The sequence below is a fragment of the Lepisosteus oculatus genome, chromosome 5 (assembly GCF_040954835.1).
Source record: "Lepisosteus oculatus isolate fLepOcu1 chromosome 5, fLepOcu1.hap2, whole genome shotgun sequence".
Classification (NCBI taxonomy): Eukaryota; Metazoa; Chordata; class Actinopteri; order Semionotiformes; family Lepisosteidae; genus Lepisosteus; species Lepisosteus oculatus.
Genome location: NC_090700.1, coordinates 52,533,708 through 52,550,024, shown reverse-complemented (window position 1 = coordinate 52,550,024; position 16,317 = coordinate 52,533,708). Strand labels below are relative to the sequence as shown.

General features: G+C 42.3%; 1 protein-coding gene across 1 annotated transcript in view; it reads right to left on the bottom strand.

Moving 5' to 3' along the window:
• The window catches only part of LOC102687623 (RNA polymerase II elongation factor ELL2), a 50,699-nt gene that overhangs the window by 6,468 nt on the left and 27,914 nt on the right, over positions 1-16,317 (bottom strand). Inside the window, exons 4-9 of the mRNA XM_006628981.3 lie at positions 14,943-15,106; positions 9,345-9,601; positions 6,705-6,829; positions 4,372-4,486; positions 3,131-3,596; positions 1,410-1,464 (exon numbers count right to left, since the gene is read on the bottom strand). Coding sequence (XP_006629044.2) covers positions 1,410-1,464; positions 3,131-3,596; positions 4,372-4,486; positions 6,705-6,829; positions 9,345-9,601; positions 14,943-15,106 — 1,182 coding nt within the window. The remainder of the gene's footprint in view (positions 1-1,409; positions 1,465-3,130; positions 3,597-4,371; positions 4,487-6,704; positions 6,830-9,344; positions 9,602-14,942; positions 15,107-16,317) is intronic.

The window sequence follows — 16,317 nt, the reverse complement described above, 5'->3', positions numbered from 1 at the left end:
GGTCATAGGATACCATAGGAATTCTGCAGTCTCTGGATTACTGGGGTTTGCCCAAACCCACAGCAATTTCTTTTGAATCAGACATTCAGTAATTTCACACTGGGTGATAATTCAGCATTTCTAACACCCAGGAATTCTGAGAGACTCCAAAAACTTGAGTTCTGAAACTACACTTCCTTGTCTTGCCAGTGGGTGGCACTATTCACTGCCTTTTTTAAATGTCATTCTGTTTTCCTTTTGTCTCCCTATCCAAACACCCCAGTTTGAGCAGGGGATGTTTCTGCTTTCCTGTACAGAGCCTTTCCACTCCCAACTGGCAGGGAGCATCACCACTCCGAGGCAAGCTTTCCATGTCATTTATATTTTGGCATCTCGCGAAGAGTAAACCCACCAGCAATCCCCTCTAGAGTCCTTAATCCCGATCCCACATATGAAAGAAAATCACGAGGAGCCATTAAAAGCTTTGGATGGATGGGTTTGTTCTCCATATTAATTTGGAAATCTACAGTGAATACTTCAGTAAAAAATCAGCATCCTTGACATGTTCATATGAAGCTAATTATTAAATATTTAGTTTGATTGATGTATTCCTGATGGGGCATAGAGATAATGCCCAGCTGGTAGTCAACACATTTCAAAATGCCCTGCCTTTCTAAGTGATGCACAGAAACAGATGCTGCATACCACATAATTACCTTTACAAACCTATTAAATCTCCTGTACTGTTGCTGTGTTTTCAGCTGCTCAGATTAGTGAACACGCTGCAGTAGTTTCTGTACTTAATGCAAATTAACTACCAGCAGGACTGATTATGCAGCCGAGCTGAAATTTCTAAAATTGATTAATATTATAAAGTACAGCAGAGGGGAAAAAAAGTGCAAATCTGTAAAACTGCCACAAAGATAATTGTGTTCGTCATTCACAGCACATCAGAAATGTTATGTTCTCCTGCTTAAGTCTACTCTACCCATCCATATTGTTGAAATAGACATGGGATCTTTCAAGATAAGGCTATATGACATTCTTGGATTAATAGTCTACTAGAAATCCCATGAGAAAGATGGAATCTCCTCCTTCTGCAGTTTTAATATGCAAGATTTATAGAACAGTGGCTGATAATGAGGTATTCAGCAACTTCAGCATTTCTGTGTATTTGCATTAAATGACTCTCTATGATTTTTTTCCCTTATAGTTCTGTGAATGTCCTGCACATGATCTAACTATTTATAAACCTTATCTTCATTAGACTGAAGGATTGGTCCTTGTTCAAATCTCAAACTATAACTCACTGCTGCCCTTGTAAAGGTGCAGAGAAATGAAGCATCGCTAATTTTAAAAACAGGGGTACAGAACATCCCGTTTGAGAAGAACTGAAATTTCATATGGACATCTGCGTTTTCAATACTCACAGCAAATAGTCACACAATTCTGCAGGGGAGGCAGGTGTGTTTGCACGGTCGTGGTCTGCAGATAAGGAGAGAGGAAATGGGTAAGTGCAGCACTGCACTCGAGCCACAGCCTGGAACTACCCCGGTTTATCTCTCATCAGGAACAATCGCCAATCTGTTTTCAGGCAAGCTGCAGTGGCAACAGACTCTGGATCTGTGTGGCCATCAGAAGGTGTCTTAATTCACCTCCACAGATGTTAGGCAACTGTCTACAGAGTGAGGAGGTGGGGGGCAGGCTTACACAGACTTTACTGAAAAATACACACTCATTTGAATTTCTGTTCTCGTGAGGACCTTGCTGTCACTAATGGCACTCAGTCGATTTACTATTCTTGACTCCACACAAATGAAACTCGGCATGGGGCGACAGTAGACCCCTGAAACGGAGCATTTCGATTTGAAAGACTGCTGGGTTTTTAAAGAAAGGCAGCTTGCCTTGGTCACGCTCAGGTACAGTAACAAATCTTAAAGCCAAGTTCAGACAAGAGAAACTTTAACATGGCACTGAGGAATATGAAAGGAACAACTCCTTTTTTAACCAATAATTGACAGTAGTTCACATGTTGCCTTTCGTAAAAATGATTCATACCTTCATGTTGGCCATCAGAATCATTATACAATGGGTTTAGAAAAGTACTCACAATGCAAGTTGCCACCACCTTTTACATAGTGCCTAGAACGTAGTCAAAATCTCCTCCTTTTCAATGAAAGCTTAAAGTAAAAGGAGCCACAGCAGAAAACTGATCCACAATTCCATCTGTGTCTTGGCAACCTGTACTGTGAGTTACGATGAAAATGAAAACCAATATGAATATCGCTACAGCCAACAGAGTAAGACTAATGCCTAAAACAACAAAAGAAATCCTGCTAGATTCTTCTCAGATTGCTGGTAGTGGACAAATAGATTTTCCGGTCACTGAAGTGGGAATGCAGGCCAAATCACTTGAACCTTAAACCTATCCAATGATCTAATCTCATATCACCAAAGACCAGTGCCTCAGCAAGACAATAGTTCCAAAATTCCACAGTATGGTATTTCCGTCATGAAAATATTTGATTACATAGTAGAAATCATTTAAACATTCAATACAATTGCTGTTGAATATCCTTATGGAAGCACCGTGATATGATGGCATAATAGAAAACAATAAACCCTTGGTTAAACCAACTTCTCTTTAGCAGGCTTCAGATTTAACGGACAAAATTAGCTTAAGGGAATTTTGTCTGTAAAATCAGAAATCAAGGACTTTTCCCATGAATACAAACTGCTTATGATGTGTGTTGTTTCAGATGCTTTAGCAAACTTTATACAAAATATCTATGATACATAATCTACAGAGCTTGTCTATTTGTGATCCAAAAGGCACAGGAGCATTTTTAATTGATGTAGTTAAAAATACGTAATTCAAAAGATCCAGAGAGTAAATAAACATTATATATATATATTTTCCCATACAATGTTGTGTTTTCAGGATGAAAACATCATTTGTGGTTTACCAGACATTCATCAATAATGGGCACTCCTTTCCCTCTGATAAATCTGTTGACCTGGGGGTTTACTGAATTATGTTTGAGCCATCTATTACAGTACCCTCTATGGGACTTGCCAATCGGTGCATGGAGGAAAAGCATACAGGCGCCCAGCAGATTTGGGTATCTGCCCCTGCACGTATACTGCTGACCTTTTAGATTCTCCACATTGTTCTTCAGATCAGGACTCCGTTCAGGCCACTCGTCCTTCTCAGCATCTTTTAATCGCTCTCGCTCCTTCTCTTTATGCTTTTTGGACTTCTTCTTCTTGTGCTGGCTGCTGGCAAGGCTCAGCTCCGTGCGGTTGGAGAACTGGGTCTGGGCCGGGTTCAGAATGGTGGAGAGGGGGCCTGGCCCCTCCCTCTCTGGTCTGTGTGTGCCTGCAGAGTCGCTGACCGAGTGCCGAGCTAAGAAGCCATTTTGACTCTCTGAGAGGTGCCTGCTTGTCTTCTGAAATTCAGTCTTGGTGTGCAAACTGGAGCTGACTGGGGTGGAAGTGTTAGAACTAGCTGAGGGGACAAGTTCGTTGGAGAGAGGCTGCTGGTGCAGGTTCTGATCCGATACTTTCGGTTTCTTGTTAGCCTGACTTTCCAAGGACTCGCAAGGCACTGGACGTTTCTGAATGGAAAAGAAAGCAGAAGAAATCTAAATAAAGCGCTCGGTTTACCTTCTGCCTTCATTTAGAAGGAAGTAGGATTTGATTTCCATATTTTTGCCTTTGACATTTCTCAACCCCATATAAAAGTCCGTCATTATCACCGACTGATACTTAACAAGTGTACGGACTGGAAACAAAGGTTAGGAAAAGTTTATGTAACAATGGGACTGGGACCTTTTTTAATAGGAAAAAAAAGATCCTGTTTTTAAAATGGGTGAAAGGACAAACTTGGAAATAAAGCCAACTGAAGAAATGGAGAAGGTTTAGATCTGTACCAGCCCCCTCTGGTAATCTGAGCTCTGAATATATACATTGTCAGCTGGCTCTTGAGCAAAGTTGCGACAGAGAGAACTACAGCACACTAGATGTGAATAACAAATAGAAGCTGGCTTCAAACCAAGTGTTGGTGGGAGAATGAGTTACTAATCCCACAGTTATTTCTTTATTCTCTTTAAGAAGTCATGTGAGCATTGCTCTCTGTACTGGTTATGTAGTGAGGCTGAGGGGTCAGAGACACTATTACTTTGTGGCTTCTGTACATTATAACTTATGAAAAAGCAAGTAATTCACTTTTTTTACTTCAATGAGGATTGTGAGACTAGTTTACTTTCATGCCTGCTAGCCACTGTTTCTGGAAAAAAAAAATGTTCCACAGTTTAAATGAATGAGGAGTTTTACATGAATACACTATATTTTACTTTATACACAGTGTATTTATTTATGCATGTATTTTACCACTGCAAGATTCTTAACAGGGCTCAGATGTGAAGGAGAATCCCCTGAGGCTTTGTGGAATGAAGGGTTTGACTGGAAACTCTTCTGTTGGCTATTGTTGAGTGGATGCAACTTCCTGGAATGAAAAAAAAAGGTGGAAAATGAATAAGCCGTTCCGAGCTGGCCTGGCAGCTTGGCTGAGCTCTCGGATATTATACATAATAAACCTGTTAACAGGAGAACACAAAACCTTTCTCAATAGAAGAGACCAAACAAAGTGTGGGGCGAAAAGAAAGAAAAAAAGGGGGAGGAGATCTTTCTTGTCACTTTCGTTAACTTTAGGGGCAAAGGTTCAGGCCGTTCTGACTCTCGGTTATCTGAGTGACCCCTGGGAGGTCTGGCACTTGACCAGCTCTGAGGATCGAGGTCAGCTGACTCATCGTGTGTAAATGGGGAGCACACCTGTGCTGGCCAGGGATGGGGGGGGTGTGGGCTTGTCCGCAGCCTCCTCGCGAGGACTCAGTGAACAAGCACGAACAGGCCACAGGCCTGCCTGCACAGACGCAGACGCAGGCAGCACAGCGCCGCCCCAGGCCCGACAGAGATAACATCTGTGAGTGTGAAATGCTGGCCTGAGCAAGTCGGAGGCAGCAGGCAAACAATGGTGCCCGACTTCTTTCCTCTCGCAGACAAAACTCTCCATCAGGCAATCTGCTTCCTACAGACCCTTCCTTAGATATAACACAATGTAATTAAAAACGGGAAATATTTCATCCCTTATGACCCATATTTGTCATTTCAATCTTGAACTGGGGGGTGGGGGGGTGGGGGATGTGGTTTTGTTTGAGAGGAAGTGCCTAACACGGAGAAAAACGACTAGGAACCTTTTTTGCCTTTTTGTGAAAACAAAAGCTCTCCCACTTGGACAATCGTATCACCACATTAATCAATAGGGACGATTGCAAATGCACGTTTAGTCCATCTGCCCAGCACTGAACAGGGAGGCTGTGAAAAAGCCAGCAGAGTTGCTTCAGACGTGTGAGCAGCATGTAACAGCAAGGAGGATAAAGTAACAAACTACAGTGGGGAACTGCAGGACGGTAGCTTTGAATTGCTTATTGTTTTTTGTCTTGTTTGCAAGCCACACTTTTACTGCATTACTTGTTAAGAAGTTATTAAAGCTTACAGAGAAGGCCATTCATACTGACTACCATCGAGCCTGTCCTGTAGTCAGCATCAGATCGATCCAAGGATTTCATTCTGCCACTGCTTAAAAGACGTTCGTTATCGGCTCCAACAGTATTGCTAGGCAGCTTGTCCAGGGCTCCCAACGCCTTTAAAGTTAACTCACTACTCATGTCAGCCCACACAGGGATCTAGCACACATTATCAGCAAAACTCTTTTTCGTTTCAGAAAGGCTTAGTTTAAGTGTAGTAGTAGTAATTAATTAATTATTATCATCATAAAAGGTGAATAACATCCTATGAGACATGTTGCAGGTTCACACGCTACAATCCTGTACGCTAACAAGCAGGAAAGACTTTGCACAAATAGCACAACTCAGTTAGTGGGCAAGAACTGGCAAGCATTTAAAAATGCAGATAAAGCCAAAGTCTTATTTGGCACAAGCAGGCATTTACGTCAAGTGTATCATTTCCCTCTCCTCATCTCCCAGGTCTGCCTGACTACCGGAAAATCCAATAAGTAAATGTTTTGTAATTAAGTTGGCTGATTCATAGTTTTTTAAATGTTATTCCTGAAATTGGTTTTAAGAAAGTCCATCTTTGCATACCTTTCTTTACAACACATGTAAGAAAAAACTGGATTTATCAATCCATGATAAACAGTCCTGGATTCTGCTCACTTGTTAATCTCTCATATAAACCTCTCGCCAAAATAAGGAAAAAAGCACTCATCTTAATGATCGAAAAGTCTGACAAAACAAGGTGTGGAAATGTATTCGTTGCTAATAGTGAAAGATGGTACTCATCCCATTGCAAAGAAGAGACAAACGGGATTTAAGCCACAGGCAGTGGGATTCATAAGTGCAAATGGTTCACTGTCTCTTTCCCTAGTGGACCAGATGGAAAGGAGATGAGAAAAACATAACAATGCAAACATAACAATGCAATGACACTCAAGAAACTGAACTGCAGGTTCCTTCTTTCTCCGTGATGGCAAAAGGAAAGCAGAGAACTGCAGTTTTACACAAAGTCCAATAATGACGTTTGTTTCAAATTTGCAAGCAAGCTTTTTCTTTAATCCCATTATAGAGAGATGCCAGTGTAACCTAAGGGTGGCCCCTGCCTCTGATGAGCCAAAAGATCAACGCAAAGGGAAAGAAAATCTCCACCTCGCCAAGAGCCGATGGATGTGCTGCCTCTCATCTTCCGTGTATCCGGGCCAGTCCCGATGAACGTGCCGGTAGAACTCATCCTTTAACGTGAAACTGTGGTTTTTGGGATTGAGTTTCGCCACCTGCAGCAACAAAAACATCAACAATGCGGTTTAGCCATCAGAAGCCGTGTCTTGGAAGGATGATCGTGCAGAAACTGGATATCTGGCTGATCAGTTTGAAAACGCTCTCTGTGACAGTTCCTGGCACGGCTACCTGACTTAATGACAAGAACAGATGAGTTAATGCATTACCATAACTGGATGTGCAAGTAATTTAACCTGCCACTAATGTCAAAGCTTGCAAGAACATTCCCAGCAGGGCCTGAGCATTGCATTATGTACTGCTTTACATTAAAATAACAAATACAAACCACAGATACTTTTTCACCTTAAATGGAGAGAGAATCGTTCTGTCTGTAAAAATTCTGAATTTCATCTGCTCAGGCTATGATTATAAAAACATGTTAGTGTAATGTGGATTAATACTTCTGCTGAATAATTCAATCACACCTGCCTGTACAGAATTACTTCAGTGCAACAAGCACTGCGATTACTATGTTCATAGTTTATGATTATCTTGCTGAATAACAAAAATAGATGGTGTCCTGAAAAAGAAATCAGGAATTGTAGAGTGAAATCTAAAAAAAAACTCATTTCATCTGTTTGCTTTCAGATTTTTTTCCAAATCATCTCCATTTTCAAAATAAGAAACTCTCTCGCAGGAGGAAGCTAACAGATGATGTCGTTTATTGTTGCCTCTTTTGTCAAGCTCTCTCCACAGATATGATTTGCTCCTTGCCTTTAAGTTAGGGAAACAATGCCACCCCTCCACTCCCAGGTTTACAGGATAACCAGACAGCCCGAACACGGTCTCCCAGAAGATTAAGAGACTGAAGCAGTGAACATCAATCTCTACAAACTCCCAGTGTCACAGTGCACACAAGGCAAACAAGTCTGGTGGCTAGAGAGATACTGTTTTCAGTAGAGCACCCCCCCTCCTCTGTCAAAACACAATCTCCCCTCTAGAGATAATTAAAGCACAGCCTTAATTAAGGGAGATGAGTCCTCCCCTTAATCAGTACAGAAGCAGGCTCACTAAAAGTAACCAGGAAAAATAAATAAGGAAAATGCACATCCCAGATGAGTTTAGTAACAACACTAATACATCTCCTCCTTTAAGCAAATAGTTATTTTTCAGAGCTCAAAATCTAATTATAGTTTAATATGGACTGCTGTTAAAAATGTATATGCAAAAAGAATACACATACTATATTTTTGTATCAAAATGAAAATGTGCCTACAGATATTGGGTGTTAAGTGCATGATTTGATTCTTGTATTACAACATACAAATTTAAAACTATGTGTTTTAAGCCTTACTTGTAACACAGGGAAGATCAATTATTAAACCCGTAGCAAACAACCGAGCATCATTATATTGGTATTAAACTCAGTTTAGCTGTGTTAGAGTCAGACAGCTTAGCAGATTTGTTTCTGGAAAAAAAAAATATTTTCTAGAAAAAAAATCAAAGAATTCCAACCATTGTTCAGGTATTCAGACATCATCTTTCTGAAAATGTTCCCAATTACTTAAGACAAAAGAGCACATGCTCCAATGTTGTTCTTGTTGACAGGAGATACTGGTGAAAAATCAATTCCAATACGCCTGCCCCAGTGAAAGGCCTGTGTTTTGTACAGAGCTATACCACAAAGACTAATAAACAGAACGATATGCTCCAGATATGACTAGGCAAGTGTTTCGTTTACTGCCTAGCGGTGAAGGGAGAATGTGTTGCTTTAAGTACACAAGATAACATGGAGGTGACAATACTCATTGCCTTCTAAAGAAAAAACCTAAACCACTAAATCTGGCTGCAAGGTGCAGCTAAAACCAGGATTTGCGGTTTTCACACACTTGACAGGAGGGCATTGAGGCGGCGCTCTGAGGACTATCTGGACCCAGCAATGTGCTTGTCATCTGAGTGCCGAAAATATGAAAATGGACACCGTGACAAATATGCACGGTCCTGTTCATTGTGGTGGACACTCGTTTCAGTGGTCATTATTAAGATTAAAAGACATTAGATATGTAATCCATCAATTTCCATCCGTCTATTTTTCTAATTGATTTATACAATTCAGGGTTGTGGGGGAACCGGGGGTCTATCCCAGCACACAAGGCAGGGCACACCCTGGACAGGACGCCAGTCCATCGCAGGGAACACACAGACGGACACACTCACACTGGGGCCAATTTTCCCCAGAAGCCAACTAGCCTGCCAGCATGCCTGTGGACTGTGAAAAGAACCAGGGACACCTGGAGGAACCTCACGAGAACACAGGGAGAAAATACAGCTCCACACAGACAGCACCCCAGGGCCCCAGCGCTCCAAGGTAGCAATGCTCACCACGGCTTCAGTGTCTACAAGTTGAACTGGGCATTAGCTGTTGGCACTGCAGCAGGAACCCTCTGAACTGCTTTCGCCGGGATTGCACACCTGCCGCGCAACAGAGTGCAGCTCTTAAGAGGGCCTTGTGTGTTTGTCGGGGCCCTTGCGCAACAGCCAGCCGCTGGGGCGAACTAGGCCGGGCCTTACCTCGTCCAGCACGGAGCCCAGGTCGGCTTTGTCCTTGGGCGAGGCTCTGTCCCGCTCCAGCCACAGGATGAGCTCAGGCTTCCTGTAGGGCTTCAGGGCCAGCAGGTGAATGATGCGATCGCGCAGCGGCCTGTGAGCCACAGGGCTGGGGGTGCTGCTCCTCTTCGGCCCCGCGCCAGTCGGGGAGTGCTTGTGGGAAGGGAAGCTGTCCCCCGGCATGGGCGCGCCGTGCTTCTTCTGAATTTTGACACATTTACCTGAAAAGGGGGAGGGCAAATTAAAACCTGTTCCTCTTAATGCAAAAAGGTCTTCCATTTGCCTACAGAACGGGGCATCAAGATGCATCAGATAAGGTCCAAGGGAAAGCACCTTTTCAACCAAAGAAGTCCATGAAATGCAGGGTTATACTTTTGTGTTGCAACCTTCAAAAAATCCAGCACAGAAAAGCTTTCTGAAAAGAGAAAGCTAAATGTTACGGCGTGTCCGTAAGGAGAACTCCTGAGGTTCTTTTCCGTGCAGGGCACAGAACAGACCAGCTTGCTCTCAATAAACAAAGCTATATATTGCATGACAAAGGAACCCAAGATCCAGCTACTGTTATTCAAACCAAAAGAATGAACCCGAGACAGAACAAGATTCACAGTAACCAGGGGCTTCTAGACTTTTACCTTGACAAGACAGGGTCTTTTATATTGCAGTACAGTATGCAAACACGGCAAGACAAAGAAAACACTGCTGAACAAACACATTTAGAAAGCAGTTGAATAACTGTGAAACAGGGGTGTAATGTACCATGTGGGACTATAGACCTGAGGGTGAGAATGGGTCTACAGTGCCATTTACCTTTCATTCCAGTGCAAACAGTACACCAAATAAAGCAACTAAATCACTGGTCTTTTTTCCTTCCATCAAAACCATTTATTTCATTCATCTGAACTCAAGGCAGCTGCTCACTGTAACGAGACAAGGCAGTTCTTACAGATATCTCGCAGTCATAATCTCATTAAAGATTAAGCTCTGCTCTGAAGGTCACCATAGGACACAGAGGCCCAGCAGAACCTTCTCGGACTGTTGGGCAGAATGTTGCTTTGGCTCAGAACTCGGGGCCCACCACAGTCTTCGCGTTTCAGAGCAGCTCCATTTTATTCTGTCCCTACAAAGGCATTCCTTTAAAACAACACACAACTAAAAAAACATGCAAAGTTGGTTTTGGACTATTGTATATGTCCTAATTAATATATAATATATAGCCAGCAGCCATATCACCCTGCAACTCACAACTGGCAACCCACTGAAGATAAGCAGGTGTGAGCCTGGTCAGTACCTGGATGGGAGACCTCCTGGGAAAAACTAAGGTTGCTGCTGGAAGAGGTGTTAGTGGGGCCAGCGGGGGGCGCTCACCCTGCGGTCCATGTGGGTCCTAATGCCCCAGTATAGTGACGGGGACACTATACTGTAAACAAGTGCCGTCCTTCGGATGAGACGTAAAACCGAGGTCCTGACTCTCTGTGGTCATTAAAAATCCCAGGGCGCTTCTCGAAAAGAGTAGGGGTATAACCCCGGTGTCCTGGCCAAATTTCCAATTGGCCCTTACTAATCATGGCCTCCTAATAATCCCCCTCTATGAATTGGCTACATTACTCTGCTCTCCTCCCCACTGATAGCTGATGTGTGGTGAGCGTTCTGGCGCACAATGGCTGCCGTCGCATCATCCAGGTGGATGCTGCACATTGGTGGTGGTGGAGGGGGGTCACCATTACCTGTAAAGCGCTTTGAGTGGAGTGTCCAGAAAAGCGCTATATAAGTGTAAGCAATTATTATTATTATTATTAAATAGTTATACACTTTAATGGTACACAAATACAGGGAGTTAAAGACCTTTTATCATCATTGCTGGCAGGTCAATGGGTTACTTAGGCACTTAAAATGTGCTGCTAAATTACCAGTGTTCAATAGCAGGTTTTGAATGCAGATGCTTTAAGCCTTTATTATAAACTTTATTATATTTTAATTTAAATTGAATGTCTTATGCGAATTCATTCTAACATTAAGAAACCAGACAGTGTGTTTTCTGCCTTCCTGACTAGCTACGGTGATTCTGCTACAGTGAATCATTCATTTAGTTCATGCAATCACTGCAACATTGTCAGGGACTCAGGTGACATTAAATTGATGCTCATGGGCACATTTGCCTCATGCAGTGGAGACAAGATGGGACAGTGTCACTGCAGGCATGAGATTAAGCTACATCCTAGACCCCACATTTTCAAATCCTGTTCTAAAACATGTCAAGCCAATAGCTTGGTGCCAAGGCATTAACTTAACTGTATTTACAGTACAAAATAAATAAACTATTCTATCAAGTGTAGAAAAATGCATTCTTTCGTTGAATGATGGACATGACTGTTCATGCCCCAAGCTCCTTCCAAAGTGATTTCTGTAACCATAGAGTCCCATTTTATTGAAGTACACAGATTAAACTTGCCCTCACAAGAAGAGTTTGAATTCTGAATGATAATAGATACTAAAAGCATGCGTACATATTCTCTAAGATTAAAGCACAGAATCACAGAGCTGAGGGCATCCTGAATGAACATATACTATTACAAAAAGCTGGTTTCAGGTGTACAGTAGCTGGGGATGATCCACTGCAGGTCTACAGCATCTAATTACTATTTCTATGGATATAAGCATACAAATGAAGTGGAAAACTACTCACTAAAAGAGCAACAACATTAATATTAAAGCAGGACTTTTTTCCCCAAATAAGAGTACAAAAGCCTGACAGCACATCTCATTAAAATGATTCAAAACCCACCGAGGACGTGAGCATTATCAGGGTGATCTCAAAACATTTTTTGCTCTATTTACTCTACGTTTTCTGAAAGCTGAACATTGTCAAATCCACCAAAAGGTGTCATACATTTGGAAAGAGGATGTTAGAGTGCTAACATTCATACTAAAAAAAGCTGTTCTGAAATAGCAGATTAGTTATTACAAACCATCAAGAATTTTTAGCTTTCATAAACAGCTGTGCTCCTGAAGCAAAGTTAGGTTTTATTTGCACCCTGAAACCATTAGGCCAAACCACAGCTTCCTCTACTGTTTCCCGTCAACACCTAGGTACCTGAACAGAACTATGAACAGAACCTCTCACACAGCAGGACAGGTTAGTACAGCAACTCAATTCAAAACCAAATGCCAATGTCAGGTTAAGGCCTCATTTGTTTAAGTAAAAGCTCTTTAAAACCTGTAATGTCATAAATTACACCAGAGTGAAAGTTACTTGACACTGAGTTTATTAACAGTGTATAAATTCATTTTTTTAGCATATTTTAGTACACATATGTGCACACGGGTTTCTGCAAAATCTTGTGCTTTCCATATTGACAATCTTTTAAGAATGTCACAAGCTGACTTGCGAAGTTGACTTGAAACACATGTCTATTCCTACTTTATTTCGGAACACTTTCTCAGGAAAGGTGAGGATAAGAAGGGGGCATTGAGCATTCAATTGCTAAACACTAATCAGGTCGCCTTTTTCATCCTGATCAGAATGACTGGAAATAGACCAGAAGCCCAAGTGCAATAAAGACATAGTGGCTGGAGAGAACTGAATGAGTCGCAGACAACCATGAATTCAGTATGGTTAGAGCTAACCTAACTTCAGTGACTAATTATACATCTTGTGTAACAGAACCGACCAAAGATATTCAGCACTGCGCAGTGGAAAACAAGATGTACGTCACATCACACTGCTCACTGGGTTAAGATGATGTGAGCTATCTCAGACTGTGTAATGACCTTTACACTGGGGAGGATTCTCAAGCTAGCACTGACCTCAAAATTCCCATGATTGCACACAAGTTTCTTTTTCTTCCCTCCTTCAAAAGGTTCACGCCGTCTTAAATTACTGTGATGCATTTTGTTTAATTCATGGGTGGGAGTTTTTGAAAAATGAGGTGGTATTTTGAGCCACTGCAGGAATTCAGCATATTATTACAGTGTCACAGAAACAGGGCTCAGAATAAAAGTTCTGTAATTTATGTTTAGCAGAAGACTGAATGTGCAAATGAAAATGAGAAGAATTAGATTGTGTTTGAAAGGGAAGTAGAGCCATGTGTTTTTTTTTACTGAACTCAAGAGTCCTATGAACACCAAAGCTCAGCAGCTGAGCTTGTCCTGTGTATTGGCTTGTTTTTTTGAGGCAAAGGAGCTCCACAATACTTGGAACTCTGCGCATAAACAAAACATTTCCAGTCACTCAAGATCAGATTAATGAGAAAGGTACACAAATCTAAGAGCCTTCGAAAAGATAAACTGAAATAAAATGAAGACAAACATTTAGTAAAGGGAACTTGATTTTCCAGTTTCCTCTAAGGAGTCATCTTATGAAATACCCTGTTAGTATTTTCACAGTAGTTTCCCCATATAACATGTGTCGGTTTTTCCCTAGCAGAAAAGCTTCAATTTCACAGAAAACGGTTCTTTTTAGAGAAAAGTCTGGTCACCTTCTCTTATCAATATCAGAGAGAGACTTCCCTAAATATGGTGCTTAGGACAGTCCCAGAGCTCTGTCTTAATGAATTCATATGAATTACTGACTCTGCATCAGATTAACCCATTTATAATCCATTAGTTTACAGATAAAAACTAATTGAATACCAAGCACATTAAATTCAGGCAAACTCCATCTATTCTATGATCCTTGTTAGTGCATACTTCTGGCAATCTCAATCACATTAATCAAACTAGGACACTGCCAAAGTGACCAAGCAATCTAGCAGAAGAAGAACAAATATACAGTCAGACATTGTCTGAGATCTGGGGCTGAAAATGGTATGTATGACTCAAAATGGTATGTAAGCAAAATAAAGAATAGAGATGTGATATGATCTGTGATAAAGGTGCTAAACTTCTGAAACAGATTTACTGCAGGTTAATAATAAAACCCTAATCCTGCCCAAAGCATGAACCACACTTCAAGCAATCTTTTATAACTGTCTATAATACAATAGATTGTTCCTAGATGGCGAATAACAGATGTCTACACTTCAGAGTTGCCGCGCAGGTACCCTGAGAACAAAAAAAGCCAACTGAAAAAAACTTTTCACTTTCAATCAAGGCCAGAAGTTCACCGAAGATCAGCTGAAGTCCGCCCTTCACAAATATTCACCCCCTTCCAATGATGTCCCATTTAGTCAAATTACAAGTGTCAGAAACACTCAAATTGTAATCAAATCTCAAAGGCTTAAACACTTGAACACTGGGTGAAATTTTAATGTAAGAAAAAACTGCAAAGGAAAATCCAAAACTACAATATTACAAACATGCAAATATGTGGGCCCTTTGATAAGGCACTCCTAAATGACTTGGACAAGTCACTCAGTTGAACGGCCCTGTTCCGAGTGCAATATCAGTGAAAAGAGAGATAATATATAATGATCAGTCTTTTTGCGAGGAACTGTACATATTGTTGGATCTGACATCCCTTGACCTCCCTCCTTCTGGGAATCTGCACAATTACCATCCTGGGGTATGCTATTAGTGAAAAGCTTCTAAGACGACCAGAATGGAAAGATCATCTCTAACACTTACTCGGATGTGTCGTCCCTGGCTTGATTTCTATCGCCGCCCGACTCCAGGTCTCTTTCTCCACCTGGGACACGCGTTCCCTGGTCATCTGGTAGGAGTCGTCGGTGGCGCAGACGGTGATCTTGTCCTGAATACTGCCTTGGCACTCCAGCTGCTCGCGGCCATCGCTGCCGGGGTGGGGGGAGAGCCGGTCAGGGAAAGGACGCCTGAAACAAGCTGCTCTCGTCCGAGCCCAGCGGGGACACAGCCCGCACCAGGCGCTTGATCACAGTGCAGCGAGCCCCCGAGAGAGAAAACGACCCCGAGATCCTGCACCACACCCTTGTTCCAGGGAAACAGCAAGAGTCTGTGGCAGGCCCTGCAGTTTTCTGAGGCTGTGCTACCCGATATCGCTCTGATAGCGCTCCATTTTGGTGACTGTTCCCAACCAGACCTCAGAAATCTAATTAAACAGATGTAAGAGTGCTACAACCATTTTTCTCGGTTTTTAAACTAATCACATATACATCATGAATTCTGAGAATGGCATCGAGAACATCAGACAGCGTTAGCATTCCATTGCCCTTTGGGCAGCTGGGTAGCAAAACTGTGCTTTGCTGCCCTCTGACCTGACCTTTGACACCAAGCACCACCATCATAATACCGTGATGGCACTGCAGGGCAAAGGTCAGCAGCTGCTGGTCTTTCCCATTGGCCTGGACAGAGTGCCCCTTACTCTTCCAGAACACCACTTACAAGCTCCTTTCTCAGGGGGTACAAAGGAATTCAAAGAGTAAAGTGTTAGGAAGGCCTTCGGGAATTCTTCAGGCTCGGTGCAGCTAGCACCATGGCACAGGTTAATCAACACCGTCTGCCCTTTATCTGAGAGAGCATTCTGGGAAAATATTCCCAACCGGGCGGTTAAAAATAGGCAAAAGTGGAATCTGTATCAAATCCATTTCATGTTCAGACATGTTATTCCCCCTCACTGCAACTTAAGTCTTTAATCTCAAAACAGAACTTTGCTGATGTTTTGTTTCCATTAGCAAGAGCCACTCGGGCAGCTGCTGCACGTCCACAGACAGGAGACTCCGCCAGGAGCTCCTCTCTGCCGCTGCTCTGTCTGAAGGGCACTAAGGGGTGATTTGTGGATGGAACACCTTAAACCAAATGGAAAAGCAAAAGACGAAAAAAAAAAACAAAGCAAAACAGGAGCTGGTAGCCAAAGTGCACAAGAAATGTGCCAACATCCTGCCTAACCAGAGCAGCAATTAATGAGTGAGGTCTTCCTTTATAGTGTGTTCAATGATTAACTGACACTGTGAATGTCAAGACCAGAGCGAGAACAGCACTGATCTGTATCTTTAGAAATGGTCTCCAGACTGCGTCAGCAGGGTGC